At 44.2% G+C, this 20,576-nt stretch overlaps 1 protein-coding gene across 1 annotated transcript in view; it reads right to left on the minus strand.

Annotated features, from left to right (window-relative positions):
* LOC124527162 (uncharacterized) overlaps positions 1 to 5,146 on the minus strand; it is a 44,573-nt gene extending 39,427 nt beyond the window's left edge. The window contains exon 1 of the mRNA XM_047100412.1: positions 4,665 to 5,146. Within this exon, the coding sequence (XP_046956368.1) occupies positions 4,665 to 5,146 (482 nt within the window). The remainder of the gene's footprint in view (positions 1 to 4,664) is intronic.
* Between the last annotated feature and the right edge of the window lie 15,430 nt (positions 5,147 to 20,576).

Raw genomic sequence — 20,576 nt, forward strand, 5'->3', positions numbered from 1 at the left:
TTCCAATCCAATGCATCATTTTACAAGAGGAGATGGGAACCTAGGAGAGGGTATGTGGATAAATAACCAAAATCACACAACAAGTTATAAGCAGAGACAATCTCCCAACTTGTCTCAGGTCTTGGTTTTCTCATCAATTCACTCATTCAACTAACACATGTGGAGTATGTGCCAGATACGAGTAAACAAAGCAACAAAACCCATCAGCCTGATGGGGAAGCCTGACTTCCTGTATCTGAGACAAGAAGTGCTTTGAGAGAATGACAAGAGAGCTCCTCTAAGATTGAGGAATTAGGGAGGGCTCCCTGGGGAAGTGACATGTAAGCTGGGCCACAAAGGACATGCAGAAATGGACAAGAGGGAAGAAATGGGAGTAGTGGGGGCAGCTCCTGTCTGAGACAGGAAGGAGTTGATCAAGGTCCAGGAACAGGAGGAGAGCAAGTGTGGTCAGAGGGAGAGAAGCAGGAGATGGGGAAGGTCAGGGAGGTGGACAAATCCTGACTCTATAACCAAACTGATAGCAACTGCCAGGATGCAAAGTGGCAATTATTCAGTCTGCTGAGCAGTCTCTGCATTTCCACCCTGGGAAGATTTAAAACTTGAAAGCAGAGGAAGACGTCAATAGTACAGGTCCCCGAACCCACTGTCCTCAGCATCTCACATGGGACTTGCCTAAACTTATCAGAACCGACCCCCTGACAACTTGCAGGTTCACACACTGCTTGTATTGAGCCCAGAAGCCTAAGACTCTCTCTAAAGAAAACCTCAGTCCCCCAGACCACAAGAGCCAGCCAAGCCCAAGGCCTTGTAGTACTAGGTGACAAAAACCTTCCAGGGGGTTACTTATTCTTAAAGCACACTCCAGGGAAACTGCCTTCATTCAGAACTGTGCTCTAGAAGCCAACAGTCCCCCTCCATACAAGCCAGGACAGAAAGACTTCCTCTGAGGCAAGCCCTCCACGACTAGCCCTGGGGTAGATGAGAGACTCAACAAAGGGAAGGTAGAGAGAGGAGGGCAGGAGAGATGTGGGTACCCTGGGCCACCAGCTGTCCATCCCTTTGCAGATACTTCCCAAACCAAGCTGGTTTCCCATCATGACCTAGTTTCTTTTCTTCTTTCTTTTCCAAAGATCACCACTTCCAATCAGCTCACTCACGAAAGAAGCCATCCCACGTTTTTTTTTTCTTCTATGTTTAGGTCACTGAATGAGAACACAGTCTTCAGTCCCTCCAAAGGTACTTAGCGCTAGCAAAGATGAAAAATCCACAGGGCTGGCTCACCCAGCCAGCTCCTTCACCTACCCCATCCCTTTTTAGGTTACTCCAATAGGAAAAAATAATGGTGAAACTGGTAGGCCTTTGGGTATGGAAAGGCTGAAGGATTGATTGCACAATTTTTGTAGTAGGCAACAACTGGAAACTACCATGCTCATCAAGAGTAGAATGGATCAAAAAACCCGATACAATCGTAAAATGGAATACTGTAAACAATGAAAAGGAAGGAACTACTTACACACAACAATGTGGATCACTCCCACAAATGTAGTGTCACACAAAATAAGCCAGGCATGAAGATTATATGCCGTATGATTCTATGTTTATAAAGTTTACAAACAAGCAAAATTAATCTCTCTTTCCTTTAGAGAGGAGAAATACGACTATGAGAGACTGGAGAGTGAGAGGGGCTTTGGGGTGCCATGTTTTAGTTCTTGACCTGGGTTGTGTTTACATAGACGTGTTCACTTTGTGATATGTCACTTAAGAAGCTTGTGTTTTCTACATGATTGTGTACACGCACCCACCCACCCACGCACCCACACACACACAAAGGATTTTCATCATCTTCGGAAAGGAAAGGTAAAGTATTTAGAACTTCAGCTTTACAGGCCACAGTTGTGAATGGAGGATGACCCCGGCTGGTGGCAGAGCAAGGTAAAGCAATGCTAAACTGCATTGGGGATATGGCCTAAAAGGCAGCTATGGGGTGACAGGAATTGGGGGGAACAGTTTTGAGGTTTATTCCCTTCTTCCTTCTTATAACTATCAATGAGAACTTTGCATAATATACTCCAAAGGGAAGTGGGGCCAGCAGAGAAAAGGACTGGAACCAAGCTAGAACATTTCTAACAGTGAGAAGACAAGGAGGGTAGGTGGAAGAGAAAAGAGAAAGAAATCGTAAGTGCCCGGGGTGGACAAGAAGGACAGCTTTCCTGAGCTGACGATGTATGCGGTAGGGGAATTCCCATGAGTCAGCCCTGGAGAAGGAATCACTTCTCTGTTCCCCTCCCTGAGCCAACAACATCTGATATACACCTGGATTAATGGGGTTATTGCACTGCTCTGCTGTAATTTATTTACAAGTCTGGGAACTGAAAAGAAACAAAAAGAGTGTGAGTTAGGGCATGTGTATAGCCAAGGATTCCACATCCCCAGCATCCAACACATGGTTTGGCATATAATTTGCACTGAAAAAAAAAAGTTCACTGACAAAGAAATGAAAGAATATGGTAGACATAGAGATTCTCTATTCCTCAGTATTTAACAAATCTATAACAAACAGCTTACAATGCCAAAAATGTGAGAATGGAATCCTGTGCAGCTACTAAAAATTACAAGCAACAATAGCCATCATCTGTAGGGTGCTTTACATAAATTTACAGAGACAATTTGCACTTCACCCTTGTCTGATACAGAATTATACCGACTTTGTTGCCATACTGAAACATGAAAATGACACATTAGCAACAATCTCCTTGAGAGGCCAGAAAGATCAGAGATGGTGAACTAACAGGTTTTCATGGAAAGAGGTGGGGTGGGTCCATATCTCACAGAAATACCAGGAAGGGCTCGTATTTCTGGGTGGCCAGCAGAAAAGTTCAGTTAGCTCTGTTTGTGTAAATAACTGTGTTAATTTCACATACTATATTTCATTTCACTTCCTCTCTTTATTGTTTTTTTTTGGGGGGGGGGCTTTACTTTTAGCCATAATTTAATTCAAAAGTTCTCTTTAACAATTATTCCCAAGACTTACTGTTGGGTGAAGTCCTCTAAAGAAGTGTTTTTGATGTTCAATGTGGACTCAGTCTGTGTCCCACTGTGGTTTTATTCATGAGCCTTACGTCAAGAAATCAAATAGTAAAACCTATCTGCACACAGACTTTTCCGGGCTGCCTTGCTGATTGCAACAGTGTTTTAAAGAAAGGACAGTGGCAGAAAAACAAACCTCTCTCCACCCTGTGAGAAACTGGGCCTAATGTTTAATGATTCACAAAAAACTGAAGTCGTGGACACTTTAAACCTTGGCAGTCTCTCCTTGCTCTAGTTGTTCGTGCAGAAACTTTGTTGTGCAGCAGTGACTGTCCTAAAAGAAAATTTTCTGCAGGCTGAATCTTTGCTGAGCGTTTCTGCCTACTTGGGGTCACTTCCTACAAGCACTTAACTGCAATTGAGAGGATTACCTAAAGTATGTATTTCACAAACCGCCCATGACATGCCTTACTGAAACACTACATCCAATGCTAAAAGCCTCCTTTTGCAGATGACAGTAACTCTGGAGAACACAACCACAATACCGTTAGAGCGTCCCAAAACTAGCTCTTAATAAACATTCCCATGTAAAAAGCAGCTGCTTTTAAAGGTCTGTGGAACGCTGGTGACAAACAGAGGCACTGGCTACCTTTACAATAATAGAAATCCTTCAGGCTTATACTGATTTGAGCCTTCTGTGCGTGAGGCATTGTTTTAGTGCCACATTGGGCATGATGGACTGCCTGCCGAGGGGGTAGAGCCTCCACACAAGGGCAAAGGGGGGCGTTAAGGGAACTAATCCTTCCCTCGATTCAAGCCATTTTAAAGCTAGGGAGCCCAAGCGCAGACAGTGCTCAGCAAAACCTCGGACATCCGCCCGGAGCGACCGCCCAAGTCCTCCTCCAGGTGCAGAGGGTGCAGGGGCTCCCGAGAGCGGAAGCCCAGGAGCTAGGGGCAGATGAGGACAGCAGAAACCCAACCTCGGGGGGCGGAGAGTCACCCGCGGAGGCGGGAAGAGCGCGAATCCGCCCGCGGGGAGCAAGGGGGCGCTGCAGCGCCACCTGCCCTCCGCACCCGCAGGCCTCCCGCAGCCGCCTCCACCAGGAGGATGTGAATAAATCGGGACCACCTGACACCGCCGCAGCGCCGAGTAGCTAGGTGCCGGGGAAAACGCGGCAACAGAGAGCTGCAGCGCCGCCTGTAGGCCCCGCCTCCGGGCCTGGAGCGCGGGGCCTCCGGAGCTGCGCGCCGCCGCCTCTCGCGCGGGCACCTGCGCGCGACCCCGGCGCCGTCTTCCTTACGCAGGTGCGGTGCAGTGCACCCAGACCCCCGGCCAGGGATAGAGGGTTGGGGTAGAGCATGGGGGGAGCCAACGCGCCCCCCATGCTCTGTGCCCGCGCGGGGCAGGCGGCGCCACCGAAGTGCGCTTTGTTTGTGTGGCCGGAGCGGGGGTGCCTGGACGGGAGTGGAGCCCTCGCCCCCTCCCCCGCAAGGGCAAGGACAGAGCCCCGGGAGGGGTGGGGGTGCTCAAGGGGGCAGAGCTTCTGTTGCAACGCGTCGTTATTGGGCCCAGCCGGCCCCCATCCCGCTCTGCCCTTTCTCCTTCCGAATCCCCCGACCTCCGCAGATGCGCTCACCTGCTCTCCACGACCCCCACGCCGCGGCTCATCGTCTCTCTGCCGCTGGGAGGGGGCGCCACGCGCGCTCCAGGCTCCGCGCTCAGTGCAAGCCGGGGCGGCTGCAGGAGGGGCTCGCGTGCTGAGCGCTGCCCGGCACACTCCGAGGCTGCCGACGCTGCGGGGGGAGGGAAGAGGGCGAGCGAGAGCCACCGGGGGAGGGGACTGACTGGGAGGGGGTGCCGGGCGCGCATCCGCAGCTGCAGCCGCAGTCTGAGGCTGCCGGGGCTCCGGTAACGGAAACGCACGCTTGCCAGCGGCCCGCGCGTGCACACTGGCGTGCACACCAGCGTGCACACTCGCACACGTGCGCAAATCCTCCTAGCCTTTGCTGCATGTCGGCGCCCTTGCCCTAAGGGAACTCGGCTTGATGAGACTAAGCTGAGGCTTCTGTGAAGGAGAAGGACAAGGGCCATTCTTTCTGGAGGGATCAGAGAATTCATGGCACCATGATTAGGGTTAGCTGCTCCTGTATCTGGGAATTTTCACTGGGGACCACGAGATACCCTCCCAAGGTGTTCCCCGATTTGCTTCTTAAGACCTATAACCCCGCTGAAATTCTAGGTCAAGTTTTGTATCCAAAGTACAGGTGCCTGGAGTGAGGTGCCACAGCTTTCAGCCGATTAACAGCTGCGTGACCCGTCCCCCGCCCCAAACCGTGAAGGTGTATTGATTAAATCAGCGGTTCCCAAACTTTGCAATGCATTAAATCACCAAGGGAGTTTTTGGTTTTTTTTTTAAATCGCAATGCCCCAAGTAGTATCCAGCACCAATTAATTCGGTGAAGTGGGACTCAGGCATCAATAGTTTTAAAGTTCCCACGTGATTCCAAAGCTCAGGAAAGTGGTGACCCTCACCACACTGTTCTCTTTCATTCCATTTTTCAGCATGGTTGCTCATCTGTCTTACATAAAGTGGTGGGTGTCACAGCCTCTAGCCCAGGTCTGGCTCTCAGTAGTGCTCACTACAGGGTTATTCAGGAAGGCAGCAAAGGCAGAATCCAGGATGGGCCGTCTAACTTGCAGCCTTCTCTTTGTTGTTTCTGGAATTCTCCACAGACTGAAATACCCCTGACCTCATGGAAATGGCCTCATGTAATGCCTGAAGCTGGGGGAAATGGCTCATTGCAGCTTGAAGAGACCTCTGTCTTTTAGATTCTCCAAAAGCCTCAGCCCCCACCTGCCTCACTGTGACTCAAAGGTCCTGTGCTAGCAGTGTGGGTGAGTACAATGAAAGTCCTAGCCCCTACAGGTGGAGCACCCATGAATCCAACACCATAGTAGGTACTTATATATTCTAAGAAAGAACTGACCTGGGGCACTGTTATTGGGCCTTGATGTTCTCTTTGTGGAACATAAACAATTTCACAGAACATCAGCATCAGATCTGGCCTCTCTGTGACCATGATGGATCAAGACAAGAACAAGACCACTATGTAATCTTGTCTGAACACAGACAAAATGTGAACATTGTCCAAGCCACAAAATACCAAACATAACTATCCTGGCTAATAAAAATGACTGCTGCTTCTTGGCCAGTCACAACCTTAGCCTCACTCTAGTCTGCCCTCTCTATGGATAACATTTATGAAGATACATATTCGTAGAACTACCCCTGCTTTCTTAAGCCTGCCCCCTAGTCAGTTAATAAAAGCCCAAATCCTTTAATAATATTTTCTAACACCCTCTCACTGAGACACCTCCAAGGTTTCCCATGGCGTGCATTTCCCTGACTGCAGTGAGTAACCCAGCTTGTATAACTATAGGTGCATTCCAAGTGGTCTCTGGGCAAAAGGATGTTAAAAACAAATTATCTTATTTAATCATCACAGTAACAGCACAAGGTAAATATTATACTCTCTTTACATATAAGCTACCTTCTTATAGATCATATAACTGGAACTCACACAGGGCTACCAGCTGTTAGTGGAGAGCTTGTTCATGTTCACATGGGCTTGTGGGGAACCAGGCTAGTATGTTGCTTACCCACACAAACTTTGGCGTCCAGATATGCCTGAGCTCTAACCCCAGCTCTGCCCTCTTCTAGCTATGGGAATTTGAGCAAGTTATTTAACTTATCTCAACCTCAGCTTCCTTGCCTACCTCCCAAAAAGCAGGGTGGGGGGGGGGTATCTAGGAACTGGTATTTTTTGAGATATAATTGTTATATAAAATTGTATTGATTTCAGGCATACAATGTAATGATTCAATATTTGTATATATTGTGAAATGATCACCACAATAACCCTAGTTAACATCCATCACCACACATAGTTACAAATTTTTTTCTTGTGATAAGACACTTTAAGATCTACTCTCTTAGCAGTTTTCAAATATATAATATTTGAATCAAATATATAGTACATTATAATTAACCACAAGAAATACGCATATTTTTTATAGGCTCCCCAGGTGGCTCAACCCAACACCAGACCCTAGTTTGGGATCTCCTGGCCCTATCTCCTTTTCCCTTCTTCCCATTCACTTCTCAACCAATTGTAACATCGTTTTTGACCCACTCCCTACTCTTGCTAAGGTCACCAGTTACCTTACAGATGCTAGATCTGAGGTACCCTTTTCCATATGCCATTGACTCACTTGACTATTTTCCCCTTCCTGAAATTCTCCCTCTTTGGTTTCCAGGAGGCCTACATGGTATGATAAGCAACTGAGGCCCAGAGAACGGAAACCCTTTTTTTCTTCTTTTAATGTTTATTTGTTTTTGAGAGAGAGACCCAGGGAAGGGCAAAGAGAGAGGGAGACAGAGGATCCAAAGCAGGCTCTGCACTGTCAGCAGAAAGGTGGATGTAGGGCTCTAACCCACCAACCGTGAGATCATGACCTGAGCCGAGGTCAGACACTTAACCAACCGAACCATCCAGGCGCCCCAAGAACTGAAACTCTTGATCCAAGCCTGTAAGGCACTGGAGACTGAAAACAACCATGTGAGTGAGCTTGGAAGTGGATCCTTCACCCCAGTTGAATCTTTTCATGACTGCTAAGCCACTTCCAGATTCCTGACCCACACAAACTATGAAATAATAAGTGTTTGTTGTTTTAAGCTGATAAATTTGGGGGGAATTTATTATCCAGCAATAACTAATACAAACAGGAAACAAGATCCTATGGTTAGTGCAGTAGAATCACATCATCTGCACTTCAACTTGGGTAAGTTGAGCCTTACTTGGTCTGCAAAAGAGGGACAGAGAACAATTCTGCCTGCTATGCCAGTGAAATAAGATGACGAAATGAAAGAGGTGAGTCTGGTTTCGTTAATCAGTCTCTGTTCCAGTCCTGGGCATCTCTCACAGAGGAGAAAGCCTTTTTTTTTTTTTTTTTAATATAATTTATTGTCAAGTTGCCTAACATACAGTGTATACATTGTGCTCTTGGTTTTCGGGGTAGATTCCCATGATTCATTGCTTACATACAACACCCAGTGCTCATCCCAACAAGTGCCCTCCTCAATGCCCATCACCCATTTTCCCCTCTCCCTTGCCCCCCTCCCCCCATCAACCCTCAGTTTGTTCTCTGTATTTAAGAGTCTCTTATGGTTTACCTCCCTCTCTGTTGAAAACTATTTTTTCCCCTTCCCTTCCCCCATGGTCTTATGTTAAGTTTCTCAAGTTCCACATATGAGTGAAAACATATGATATCTTTCTCTGACTGACTATAGAGGAGAAAGTCTTTGATGTGTTGTTCATATTTTTAACTATCCATGTTTTGTACAAAGTGGGAAAAATGAGGCTAATTCACTGACTTGGATGTATAATGTAGTCAAAATGACCCCTGAAATCCCTTAACTCCTCAGGACCTGAACCCAAGAGTTCCCCAAGCAAAGAATAGTACTGACCTTAGGCCAGTGCCAGCCCTGGGAACTTGCTTCAGAGGGCCCTACCATGGCCCTCCCCTATTTGCACCTTCCACAGGAGGAGCAGTCAGTGAGGCCCAAGGGATGTGTCCTTCTGGAGACTGTTCCTCCCCCACCCCAACTTGTAGACCAAACTCAAAGGATGAGAGACCCTGAGTTCCCTGTCCAAACGGCATTAAGCCCACTTCTAGGCCCTACATAGGCCTTTTCCCCAAGTCCAACTTTCTGTGGGTGGAATATACCACCAGAATGCACATGCCAGGGCAAGGGGACACGAAAGACAGCTGCTTAAAGGGATATGGATGGAGCTTGGGGGGTCCACATGGGAGCTGAGTGGTCCACTTATGTGTACAAAGCCCCTCACCATGTGGACAAAGCAAGCAGTGGAAAAACAAGAGGGTGGCCTATGGACTCTGAGCCAGCTCACCTAATGCTGTCTTATACTGGTGTTGGACTCCGAGAAGGCTAACTTTACCTGACCTTCAATGTCATTTTACAGGAATATCTGTCAAGTCAGGAAGACAGAATATATTTCTTTTTAAATTTTTTTTTAATTTTTTTTTCAACGTTTATTTATTTTTGGGACAGAGAGAGAGACAGAGCATGAACGGGGGAGGGGCAGAGAGAGAGGGAGACACAGAATCGGAAACAGGCTCCAGGCTCTGAGCCATCAGCCCAGAGCCCGACACGGGGCTCGAACTCCCGGACCGCGAGATCGTGACCTGGCTGAAGTTGGACGCTTAACCAACTGCGCCACCCAGGCGCCCCTAAATTTTTTTAATGTTTATTCATTTTTGAGAGGGAGACAGAGCATGAATGGGGGAGGGGCAGAGAGAGAGGGAGACACAGAATGTGAAGCAGGCTCCAGGCTCCGAGCTGTCAGCACAGAGCCCAGCGCGGAGCTCGAACTCACAGACCGCGAGATCATGACCTGAGCCAAAGTCGGATGCTTAACCAACTGAGCCACCCAGGCACCCCAGGAAGACAGAATATATTTCTTACTTGCTTTATATCTTCTATATTTGGACATATTACATATTGATATTCATTAGTACTGCAGCCCTGAGTCCTGCAAATGATTAGGAAGCCCTGGCCAAGAACTAAATTGCTTGCATTCACTTCAATTTGCTCTAGTTTTGGTTTCTCTTTGCCATAGGAAGTGGAGGCCAAGGCATCATTTGAATGGGCAAGGACAGCAATGGGATGAAGTGATTACTTTTCCATCCCCTTTTATTTAAATGTATTTGTTTATTATTTTCCCCAACACAGGTGTGTCTTCTCTCTCTGAGGTCCAAATGGAACTTGTCCTTGGGAACCCCTGTTGTTAAAGCACACGCTTGGATTCTTTGTATTTTGTGGAGGTTGTTTAACCCTTTCCTCAAGTAAGTACTCATCCCAGTTGGCAGTGTTCATTCCAGACCATTTTCCCCAAATCTTTGTATATGTTATAGAAAATACCATTTTTATGCATTTGTCTCAAAAATTGGGTGATATGTGCGCTGTTTTTCAGTTTGTTTTTACTCTACAGTATATCTCAAAGGTCTGTCCATCTTAAGAACAAATTCTGCTATTTATATATTTATTTTTTTAATATATTTATTTATATTTCTATTTGATTTATATAATTTTGTTTATCTCATTTGGATACTAAAGATACTATATGAAACTTGTATGTGAGTCATGCAGGCTTTTAGATTAAACAGTAAGTTTATTTATCTTAATTTTTGGAGTATAGAGTGTTAGTGGACAGAGATTTGAAGAGCGAGAATTTCCTGAAGACATCTTGGAGAATTCCTTAAATATTGTAATATCGGGGTGAGAATCACTTATTGAAGCTGTGAACAGGAGAATACCAGCCATTTCCTGATTTAAATATGGCAAAGACTACTCAGTTTTCTCTCCATATCTGGTTTCTCTATGTCATAGACTCTTACCTTCTGTATCAGGCCTGGAAAAGCAGATGTGGCCAAGATATCAACACTAAGAAGTTCTTTGGCTGCTGACATTAGCCAGTGGAAATCTTTAATTATATATTCAAACAACTCTTGGTTTTTTTTCTGAAGGCCATCGATACCTTGGGGTTCGCAATGTTTGTTTTCTAAAGTGAGGGCGTCTAATTTTTTGCTGAAGGTACCTTTCATGGCCTCTTAGGGCTTGCTATGAATCTTTCCTCCAAATGACAAAACATGCAGTCCTCTAGGTTCCAGGGAGAAGGGTGTTGGCCACTGCTCTGCTATCAGTCAGAACCCACCATGGTACATGTTCATTCCAGTGAAACATACCACAACAGGGACCTTTCCCCAAAACTGACAGACTTCCAGCATTCAAGTTAAATCATTTATCTAGAAGAATCATTATTTAGTTGTAATGGACTTCATCTTTGTGTCCCCCATCCACACACAAAATTCAGATGTAGAAATCCTACCCCCTGATGTGGTGGTAATAAACGTAGGGTTTTTAGGAGGTAATTAGATTTACATGAGGCCCCCCCAAAATGAGAGAAGTGTCCTCGTAAGAAGAGGAAGACACCAGAGTTCCCTTTACATCTTGTGAGGAAATAGCAAAAATGACTATCTGCAAGCTAGGAAGAGAACTCTCACCCAATCTGCTGGCACCTTGGACTTTCCCAGCCTCCAGAACTGTGAGAAATAAATGTCTGCTGTTTAAGCCACCCAGGCTGTGGTATTTTCTTATGGCCGCCCAAGCTGACTCAGACACTAGTCTTTAGGCTTCTATTGTCAACAAATGTTCTTATATTTTGGTGAACACTAATCTGTTTCTGCCTTTATCCAGTTAGCCTTTATCTCTTTGTTTCATTTACTTAGAGACAGAAAATGTGTGAGAAGGGATTTAAGGAAAGTTAACTTCAGCTAGGAAGTTACCATTCTTCCCTCCTACAACCACTTACACCCCAATTCTAATCATGCACCTGAAGCAGTAACTACTCAAAGTGTGATTTCCAGATCTAGTTTTATGACAGATACGTCACTGTGTCTCCCATTAATTCTAGGGCTGTTACAGAACAGTAAAACATTGCTCAACACTATTTTAACTCACCTTAATGTCTTTTTTTTTTTTTACACCTTCACAACTCTGTATTAGCTTCTTCCTCACTCAGCAATGATTTTCCCTTTTAGAATAACCAGTTCAGATTTCAAAGTAAGGAAAATATGACCCCTCTGATACGCCCAGGAAGATTGCACACTTGGTCCACTGTGTACTTGTGGATATCTTTTAAAAAAATTTTTTTTTCAACGTTTATTTATTTTTGGGACAGAGAGAGACAGAGCATGAACAGGGGAGGGGCAGAGAAAGAGGGAGACACAGAATCGGACACAGGCTCCAGGCTCTGAGCCATCAGCCCAGAGCCCGACGCGGGGCTCGAACTCACGGACCGCGAGATCGTGACCTGGCTGAAGTCGGACGCTTAACCGACTGCGCCACCCAGGCACCCCTTTGTGGATATCTTTAAGAGGTACAGACAAGCTCTTGTCACTCTCTCATTGACTTTGAGCTTCTTTTTTTTTTTTTTTTTTTTTTAATTTACATCCAAGTTAGGTAGCATATAGTAGAGTAATGATTTCAGGAGTAGATTCCAGTGATTCATCCCTTACATATAACTCCCAGTGCTCATCCCAACAAGTGTCCTCCTTAATGCCTCTTGCCCATTTAGCCCATCTCCCACCCACAACCCTCCAGCACCCCTCAGTTTGTTCTCTGTATTTAAGAGTCTCTTATGTTTTGTCCCCCTCCCTGTTTTTATATTATTTTTGCTTCCCTTCCCATATGTTCATCTGTTTTGTATATTAAATTCCATCTATGAGTGAAATCATACGATATTTGTCTTTTTCTGCCTGGTTAATTTCTCTTAGTATAATACACTCTAGTTCCATCCATGTTGTTGCAAATGGCAAGATTTAATTCTTTTTGATTGCTGAGTAATACTCAGATATATATATATACATATATATATACATATATATATATATACAGATGTAGACACAGATATAGATATAGATGTAGATACAGATATAGATATAGATATAGATATAGATATAGATATAGATATAGATATAGATACCACATCTTCTTTATCCATTCATCTGTCAATGGACATTTGGGCTCTTTCCATAATTTGGCTATTATCGATAGCGCTGCTATAAACATTGGGGTGCATGTGCCCCTTCAAAACAGCACACCTGTATACTTTGGATAAATACCTAGTAGTGCAATTGCTGGGTTGTAAGTCAGTTATATTTTTAATTTTTTGAGGAATCTCCACACTGTTTTCCAGAGTGGCTGCACCAGTTTGCATTCCTACCAGCAGTGCAAAAGAGTTCCTTTTTCTCCACATCCTCGCCAACATCTGTTATCACCTGAGTAGTTAATATTAGCCATTCTGACTGGTGTGAGGTGGTATCTCATTGTGGTTTCGATTTGTATTCCCCTGATGATGAGTGATGTTGAGCATTTTTTCATGTGTCTATAGCCATCCGGATGTCTTCCTTGGAAAAGTGTCTATTCATGTCTTCTGCCCATTTCTTCATTGGGTTATTTGTTTTTTATGTGTTGAGTTTGATACATTCTTTGTAGATTTTGGATACTAACCCTTTATCTGATATGTCATTTGCAAATATCTTCTCCCATTCTGTCAGTTGCCTTTTAGTTTTGCTGATTGTTTCCTTTGCTGTGCAGAAGATTTTTATCTTGATGAGGTCTCAATAGTTCATTTTTGCTTTCGTTTCTCTTGCCTCCAGAGATGTGTTGAGTAAGAAGTTGCTGTAGCTGAGGTCAAAGAAGTTTTTGCCTGCTTTCTCCCCGAGGATTTTGATGGCTTCCTGTCTTACATTTAGGTCTTTCATCCATTTTGAGTTTATAACTCACCTTAATTTCTAAAATTAGATATCACTTGGGGTTTTTTTTAGAAGACAATAGGATAATTGTAATTCCAGAAAAATTGGAAATTTTCCTTTTAGTGTGTTTCAGTATCATTTTATGTATAAATCCTTCCTCCCCATTTTATTTTTTACAGAATCTGTAAGTGTAGGTCAGGGTGTCAGTTTGAGCTGAAAACAAATTTAGGACAGCCTTGCCACACAATGTGGGATCCAGAGGCCAGCAGCATCAGCATCACCTGGAAACTTGTCAGAAATGCAGAATCCCAGGCCCACCCAGACCTACTGAGTCCCAATCTACATTTTCATACATCCTTCTTGGGATTGTAAACATGCGCAGTTTTGAGAAGCACTGCTTTCAAGATACTGGATAGTTCACAGACTCTCCAGGAGGGCCAGAGAGCCATGTTTGGAATATTGCTGTCTGGAACAACACCCAAATCACTCCCCAAAAGGGCTCATTGAGGGCAGCAGCCTGGAAAGCTACCACTGGCAGCAGGCTTCATTCACCTTTGGAGCCCATGTGGGCCCAGACCCTTTCTTCTAGCTTCCAAGCCCAGGCATGAGGCAGATGGAGAAGCTTGCTGGGGCCCAGGTGACAGCCTACCCCCTAGCTTAGGGGAGGCCAGGAAAAGGAGCAGCATTTGCAGTTTAAGTAATGACCGGAGGGCTGTGTCCCTGAAGGGGAGGGAGTCTTCAAAACATAAGCAAGGAGGTTCGGTTGCCAGGTGGCCACAAAGAACGGCAGATCTCCACTCCCTACATATTTTTTTTTGAGGAATGGTGGAGCCCAGCTCTGCCATTACCTGCACGGTCACCTTTACCAGTTTTTTGTGGGTTGTTATTTGCCTTTTTTGGGGAGAGAAGGGTTCTTTGCTATTCTGAATATATATGTATTTATACATATATAATAATTATATATGGCAATAATAATTGCCATTCTGGTGTGCCTGCTATATGCAAAAGATTAGGCTAAACGTTCTTTAAATAATTTTTAAAAAACTTTTTAAATTAAAAAAATATTTTTAATGTTTATTTTTGAGAGAGAGCGAGCGAGAGAGGCAGAGCACAAGCAAGAGAGGGGCAGAGAGAGAGGGAGACACATAATCTGAAGCAGGCTCCAGGCTCTGAGCTCTCAGCACAGAGCCGGACATGGGGCTCGAACCTATGAACCGGGAGATCGTGACCTGAGCCAAAGTCAGACGCTTAACCGAATGAGCCACGCAGGTGCCCCCAAAACTTTTATTTATTAAGTAATCTCTACCCCCAATGTAAGGTTCAAACGCACAACCCCAAGACCAAGAGTCACATGTTCTACCCACTAAGCCAACCAGGTGTCCCATGACTACGCTAAACATTTTTAATATATTATCTCAAATCACCTTTGGTACTATCAACAATGTTATCAACATTATACAGTTGATTATAGGGTTGGATAATCATCATCATCATCATCATCACTAATTTTTACTGCCTTTTTACAAGCAATTGTGTTTGAGTTAGGCTCTTTCACATGTATTGTCTTGCTTAGACCTTGCATCTGCCCTGTGAGGTAGCTACTATCATCATTCCCATTCTACAGATAATTAAGCATTGCAGTCTATAACCATGCCCATATACGTTCATTGCCAAAGCCTTTCTTCTTCCTAAGAGCAGGTTACCTATGAGTTCTGTGAAATTCTCATATACACAGTTGCCTTTGAAAGACATTGGAAAGCCCAACTTAGCACAGGCTCTAGCATCAAACAGACTTGGCTTCAAATCCAGTGAATCAGATTGGCAATAACCATCAAGATAGTTTTTCCCACTTCTACCACCAAGTCTACTTTCCATCCAGTGGGGAAGGAAGAAAGAACAAAAGCATAGGCCCCTTCCTTTCATGAATGACTTCTGCCCTGTGCCATTGGTCGGAACTTAGTCTTATGGCTGGATCCAAGGGAACTGGGGAATTCAGACTTTATACTGGGCAGCCATGCACTCAACTAAAATTTAGAGACTTCACTAATAAAGAAAGAAAGAAGGATAAAGAAAGAAAGGAAGGAAGAATGAAGGACTATTAGGATAACCAGTAGTCTCTTCCTCCTTGAGCTTAAGCACTCTGTGACCTTGGACAAGTTACTTATCCTCTCTGAGCCTCAGTTTTGTTCTTTGTAAAATTAGGATAGTAGTATCATAAGCATATTGTTAGGATTTAGCTAGTGCATGTAAAGTAACTAGCTCAGGGCCCAGGACAAATTAAGTGCTCAATAAATGTTAACTAATACTCAAAAGGATTATATAATTGAAATACTAGAGTGGAGCCACAAAGAGGAGAATTGTATAGTGACTGAAAAACTTGAATTATAGTGTCAACATATAACAAGGATTATTTGCTAGGTTTTGTATTGTTGCTGAGCTTTTTCCTACCTATGTTTCAAGGAATGCTGGGAACTGTATGGAATATTAAAATGAGATAGTTTCAGATTCTTGGACAACTGAGGCTTAATTTCCCCCAATAGAAATGATGACCACACTAGAGCTGTATTTGTGCTAACCTGCATCATCTAGATATATCTAGACACAATATCTAGATAGTAGCCTAGAACAATGACATTCAGCCTCTGTTTTATAAAACTTGGGTTTGTCTCCAATTATTTGTAAGGGTACAACAAATTCTTCAAAACAAACTTAACTAAGATAAATTTTATGCATGCAGTATGCACAGTGTTCTGACACTATTTTTATGAAACATTTATTGACTATGTACCAAACATCCTGGTAGGTGCTGGAGATACAGTGACAAGTGGGCCCTACCTTCCTGGAGTGGGCAATCACTTAGCAGAGATAGACTTTAATCACATAATTGCACAAGTCAATGTTAAAATTGCAACTCCAGGATTATGAATAGGAGGTACATGGTGCTCTGAAAATGCACAATAGGGAGAAAAAGCAACACGGGAAGATGGGGAAGGTTTCCTTGAGGAAAGTCATGCCCTTTTGCAATCTGAGTCATGAGGAGCACAGTGGACATGTTCTGGTGCAATCTGGAATCAATTCAGGTTTTGTGAGGGCTGAAGGGTATATAATTTGGGAAGCCCTTTTTTAGAAAAAGAATACAGGGGCGCCTGGGTGGCGCAGTCGGTTAAGCGTCCGACTTCAGCCAGGTCACGATCTCGCGGTCCGTGAGTTCGAGCCCCGCGTCAGGCTCTGGGCTGATGGCTCAGAGCCTGGAGCCTGTTTCCGATTCTGTGTCTCCCTCTCTCTCTGCCCCTCCCCCGTTCATGCTCTGTCTCTCTCTGTCCCAAAAATAAATAAACGTTGAAAAAAAAAATTAAAAAAAAAAAAAAAGAAAAAGAATACAAACATATCTTACTTCAGAAATTTTACAAAACCACATTGACCATGCAAAGGGCCCCATGTAAGTGAAAGGCTCTAAGTCTCAAGCTTCATCAGCTGTAGGTAACCCCCTCAGGATGGGATAGACTAACTCAATGATGGCTTTGGAGTGAGCAAGGGAAGTTCCCAGACCCTGCCAGGGGAGGCAAGTACTCAGATTCTCTCTCAGAGCTGGGCACCAGTGAGAACTTTTAAAGCAGTCTCTATAGTAACCTCAATTTTTAATTAAAAGGCTCAAAAGGGTTTGCCGGGTTACTCCAGGACCTGGACTAGCACTTTCGAATTTTCTGAAAGGAGTATTCATGGGCAAAGAGATCCCCCCATTCTCCATGCCCATGATGTGCAACCCAAGGCAAAAACAAACTAGGCTGACCAACTATCACAATTGGCCTGAAACTCTCCCAGTTTTAGCACTAAATGTGCCTCATTCTGAAGAAACCCCTCAGGCAAAACAGGACAGATGGTCACCCTCATCCAGCAGAGGGCAGCTTGTGAGTGCTTACCAGTGTGATGCCTCTTCTGGTGAAAGTGGGTGTGACAAGCACTATTGAGCACCCTCTTCCTGTTCCCCTCTATTTCCCAACAGGAGGGAGGTTTATGCTTCTCTGCTCTTTTGAAGTGAGGTGATGTCATGTGACTTTGGAAAAGATGCTTGTGACTTCTGGGTAAAAGCATTTAAGAACCAGTATGTGTAAGTCTCCATCTTTTCTTCCTCACTGGCAATGTCTTACATGGTAGAAACTTTGTCAACCTGAATCCCTAAGAATGACATGGAGCAAAGCCCCCCACCAACCCTCAAAGTCATGTACTGTGTGTGATAAACTATTGCTCTTGGGGCACTTGGGTGACTCAGTCAGTTGTGTATGACTTTGGCTCAGGTTATGATCTCACAATTCATGGGTTCGAGCCCCGCATGGGGCCCTGTGCTAAGAGCTCAGAGCCTGGAGTCTGCTTCAGATTCTGTGTCTCCCTCTCTCTCTTCCCCTCTCCAACTTGTGCTCTGTCAGTCTCTCCAAAAAAATAAATATTTAAAAATAATAATATTTTTTAAAAAACTATTGTTCTTTTAAGCCATTGTGATTTGGATGTCTTTTGTTACTGCAGCATAACCCAGTTCATCCTGACTGATATGGGAGGTAAAACCAAGACCCTACATAGAGTCTATAGTAGTAACATGGCTTTAATGATTTTCTTGTGGATGACTATAATAAAACTGTTGTATATATCCTAGCATGGTTGCTGAAAGGAGAGAAAACCAGTGTCACTTTTCCAAACTATCTGGCAGGAGAAAGGCCCTGGACTAACCTGAAGACCTAGTGAGAAAAACTCACGGGGCCGGGGATTACTCTAGCAGGCGTTGCCCTCTTGACCTCACAGGATTAGACAGGTGCCTGTCAGAGAAAATGAGGCTTTGCCACAAGCATGTTATACTAGGGATTACACAATTTAACATGCACTCAGATAGTAACAGGGTTAAAGTGTATACACACACACACACACACACACGCATTTATGGAGCTATAATTTACATATTGTAAAGTGATTTAAGTGTACAATTCCATGATTTTTAGTAAACTTACAGGTTGTGCAACCATCACATTTTCATCCATTAGAACATTTCTAACACTCCAAGAAGATCCCTCTTGTCTAATCACAGTTAATACCCAGTCTCACCTCCAATTCCAGGCAACCACCAGTCTACTTTCTATCTTTACAGATTTGCCTTTTCTGGACATTTTATATAAATAGAATCATACATTATATATTCTTTTATGTCTGGCTTCTTTCAATTTACATAATGTTTTTAAGGGTCATCCACATTGTGGAATGTATATACATATAAATATATATCTATATAAATACATATATATACGTGAGTACATATATAAGTACATCAGTATCAGTATATATATTTTTACACATACATATATATTGTTGAAGAGACAGGGTATGGTGGAGAAATCTAGGCTTTGGAGACTATTAAACTTGTATTGAACCCCAACTTCCTGGAAGCTCTCAAACTGTCAGTTCAATTATTCCCAAGTCCTTAAAAGAGTAACCAAGTCTCTGTACCTGAATACAAGTACCCCTATCATTCCCCAAGACCTTCTTTCTCAAGGTTTATATCAAAAGATGAATTTACATCAGAAACAGTATTTCCCTGTGCAGCGATATGGAGACAGGACAAAACACCAGAAACCTCCCAGTGGCCATTTCCTCCTGGCCTATACATTTCCTCAGCCCTGCAGAGAAGCTGCAGGTACGCACCTGGCATAGTCCTTTCTTCTTCCTCAGGCCAGAGGTGCTGAGGAGCCCTAGAATAAACTGCCCAGAGACAGGCAGCAGGAGGAGGTCAGGAAGGCAGGAGAATAAAGGGGCAGGATAACTCATGAAAACAACAAAGAAGCAACAAACACTGCAGATACAGCCCAAACGGCCTCGGAGGAAAAAAATTCTGGGCACAGGGGTGTGTACTTCAGATGCAAATACAAGGGACACCTGGGTGGCTCAGTCAGTTAAGCATCCAACTCTTGATCTCAGCTCAGGTCATGATCTCACAATTCATGAGATGGAGCCCCGAGTGGGGCTCTGTGCTGTCAGCAGAGCCTGCTTGGGATTCTTTCTTTCCCCTCTCTCTCTGCCCCTCACCCACTTGTGCACACTCGCTCTCTTGCTCAAAATAAATAAACTGTAAAAAAAAAAAGAAAGATACAGGGGTACCTGGGTGGTCTTCAAGCCCTGCATTGGGCTCTGCACTGACAGTACAGAGCCTGCTTGGGATTCTCTCTCTTTCTGTCCTCATCCTGCTCACTCTCTCTCTCTCCCTCAAGATAAATAGAAATGTTTAAAAAAATAAGAGAGAGAGAGAGAGAGAGATACCAAAATATCTGTACATAAATCTTTTTATTTCCTTACTATAAATTCCATATACCCTGGTTGCTCCCACAGTGCATCAAATATATACTTTGCTAAAAGATAATAAAATGTAATTAAGAAGACATCCTATATTGCAGAAAGCATTTAAGCCCCAAGCTGAGGAAAACTGCCAGGAGAGATACTTTCGAAACGCCCTATTCCAGTGGTTCCCAGCCCTGGCTGCACATCAGAATCACCCAGGGAACTCTTAAAAATATACACAATGCCCAGGCCACACCCCACCTGTGTTAGTTTCCTGTGACCGACAAACAAATTACCACAAGCGCGGTGGCTCACACAACAGAAATTTCTTCTCTCACATTGCTGGAGGCTAGAGGTTTGAAATCGAAGTATCAGCAGGGCTGTGCTTCCTCTGAAGGCTCTAGGGGAGAATTCTTCCTTGTCTTTTCCAGCTTCTGGTGCCTCAAGGTATTCCCTGGCTTGTGGCACATGGATGCAATCTCTACTCCATCCTCCCATGGCCTTCTCCTCTTCTCCATGTGTCTCTCCCCTGGTGTCTCTTGTAAGGGCATTTATCATTGGATTTAGGGCCAACTGGGATAATCTAGGATGATCTCAGCTCAATATCCTTAACTTAGTTACATCTGCAAAGACCCGTTTCCAAATGAGGTTACATTCACAGTTTCTGGGAAGTAAACATATCCTTTTGGGAGCAATCATTCAACCCACAAAAAACTGCTAGAGGATGAATGTATGACCCCCAAATTCCTATGCTGAAGCCTTGTCCTCAGTGTGATGGTATGGGAATGGGGTCTTGGGGAGATGATTAAGTCATAAGGTTGGAGCCCTCATAAAT

The sequence above is a fragment of the Lynx rufus genome, unplaced genomic scaffold (genome assembly GCF_022079265.1).
Source record: "Lynx rufus isolate CCGP_SWC_20201006 ecotype Redwood Valley unplaced genomic scaffold, mLynRuf1.p SCAF_5, whole genome shotgun sequence".
Taxonomy (NCBI): domain Eukaryota; kingdom Metazoa; phylum Chordata; class Mammalia; order Carnivora; family Felidae; genus Lynx; species Lynx rufus.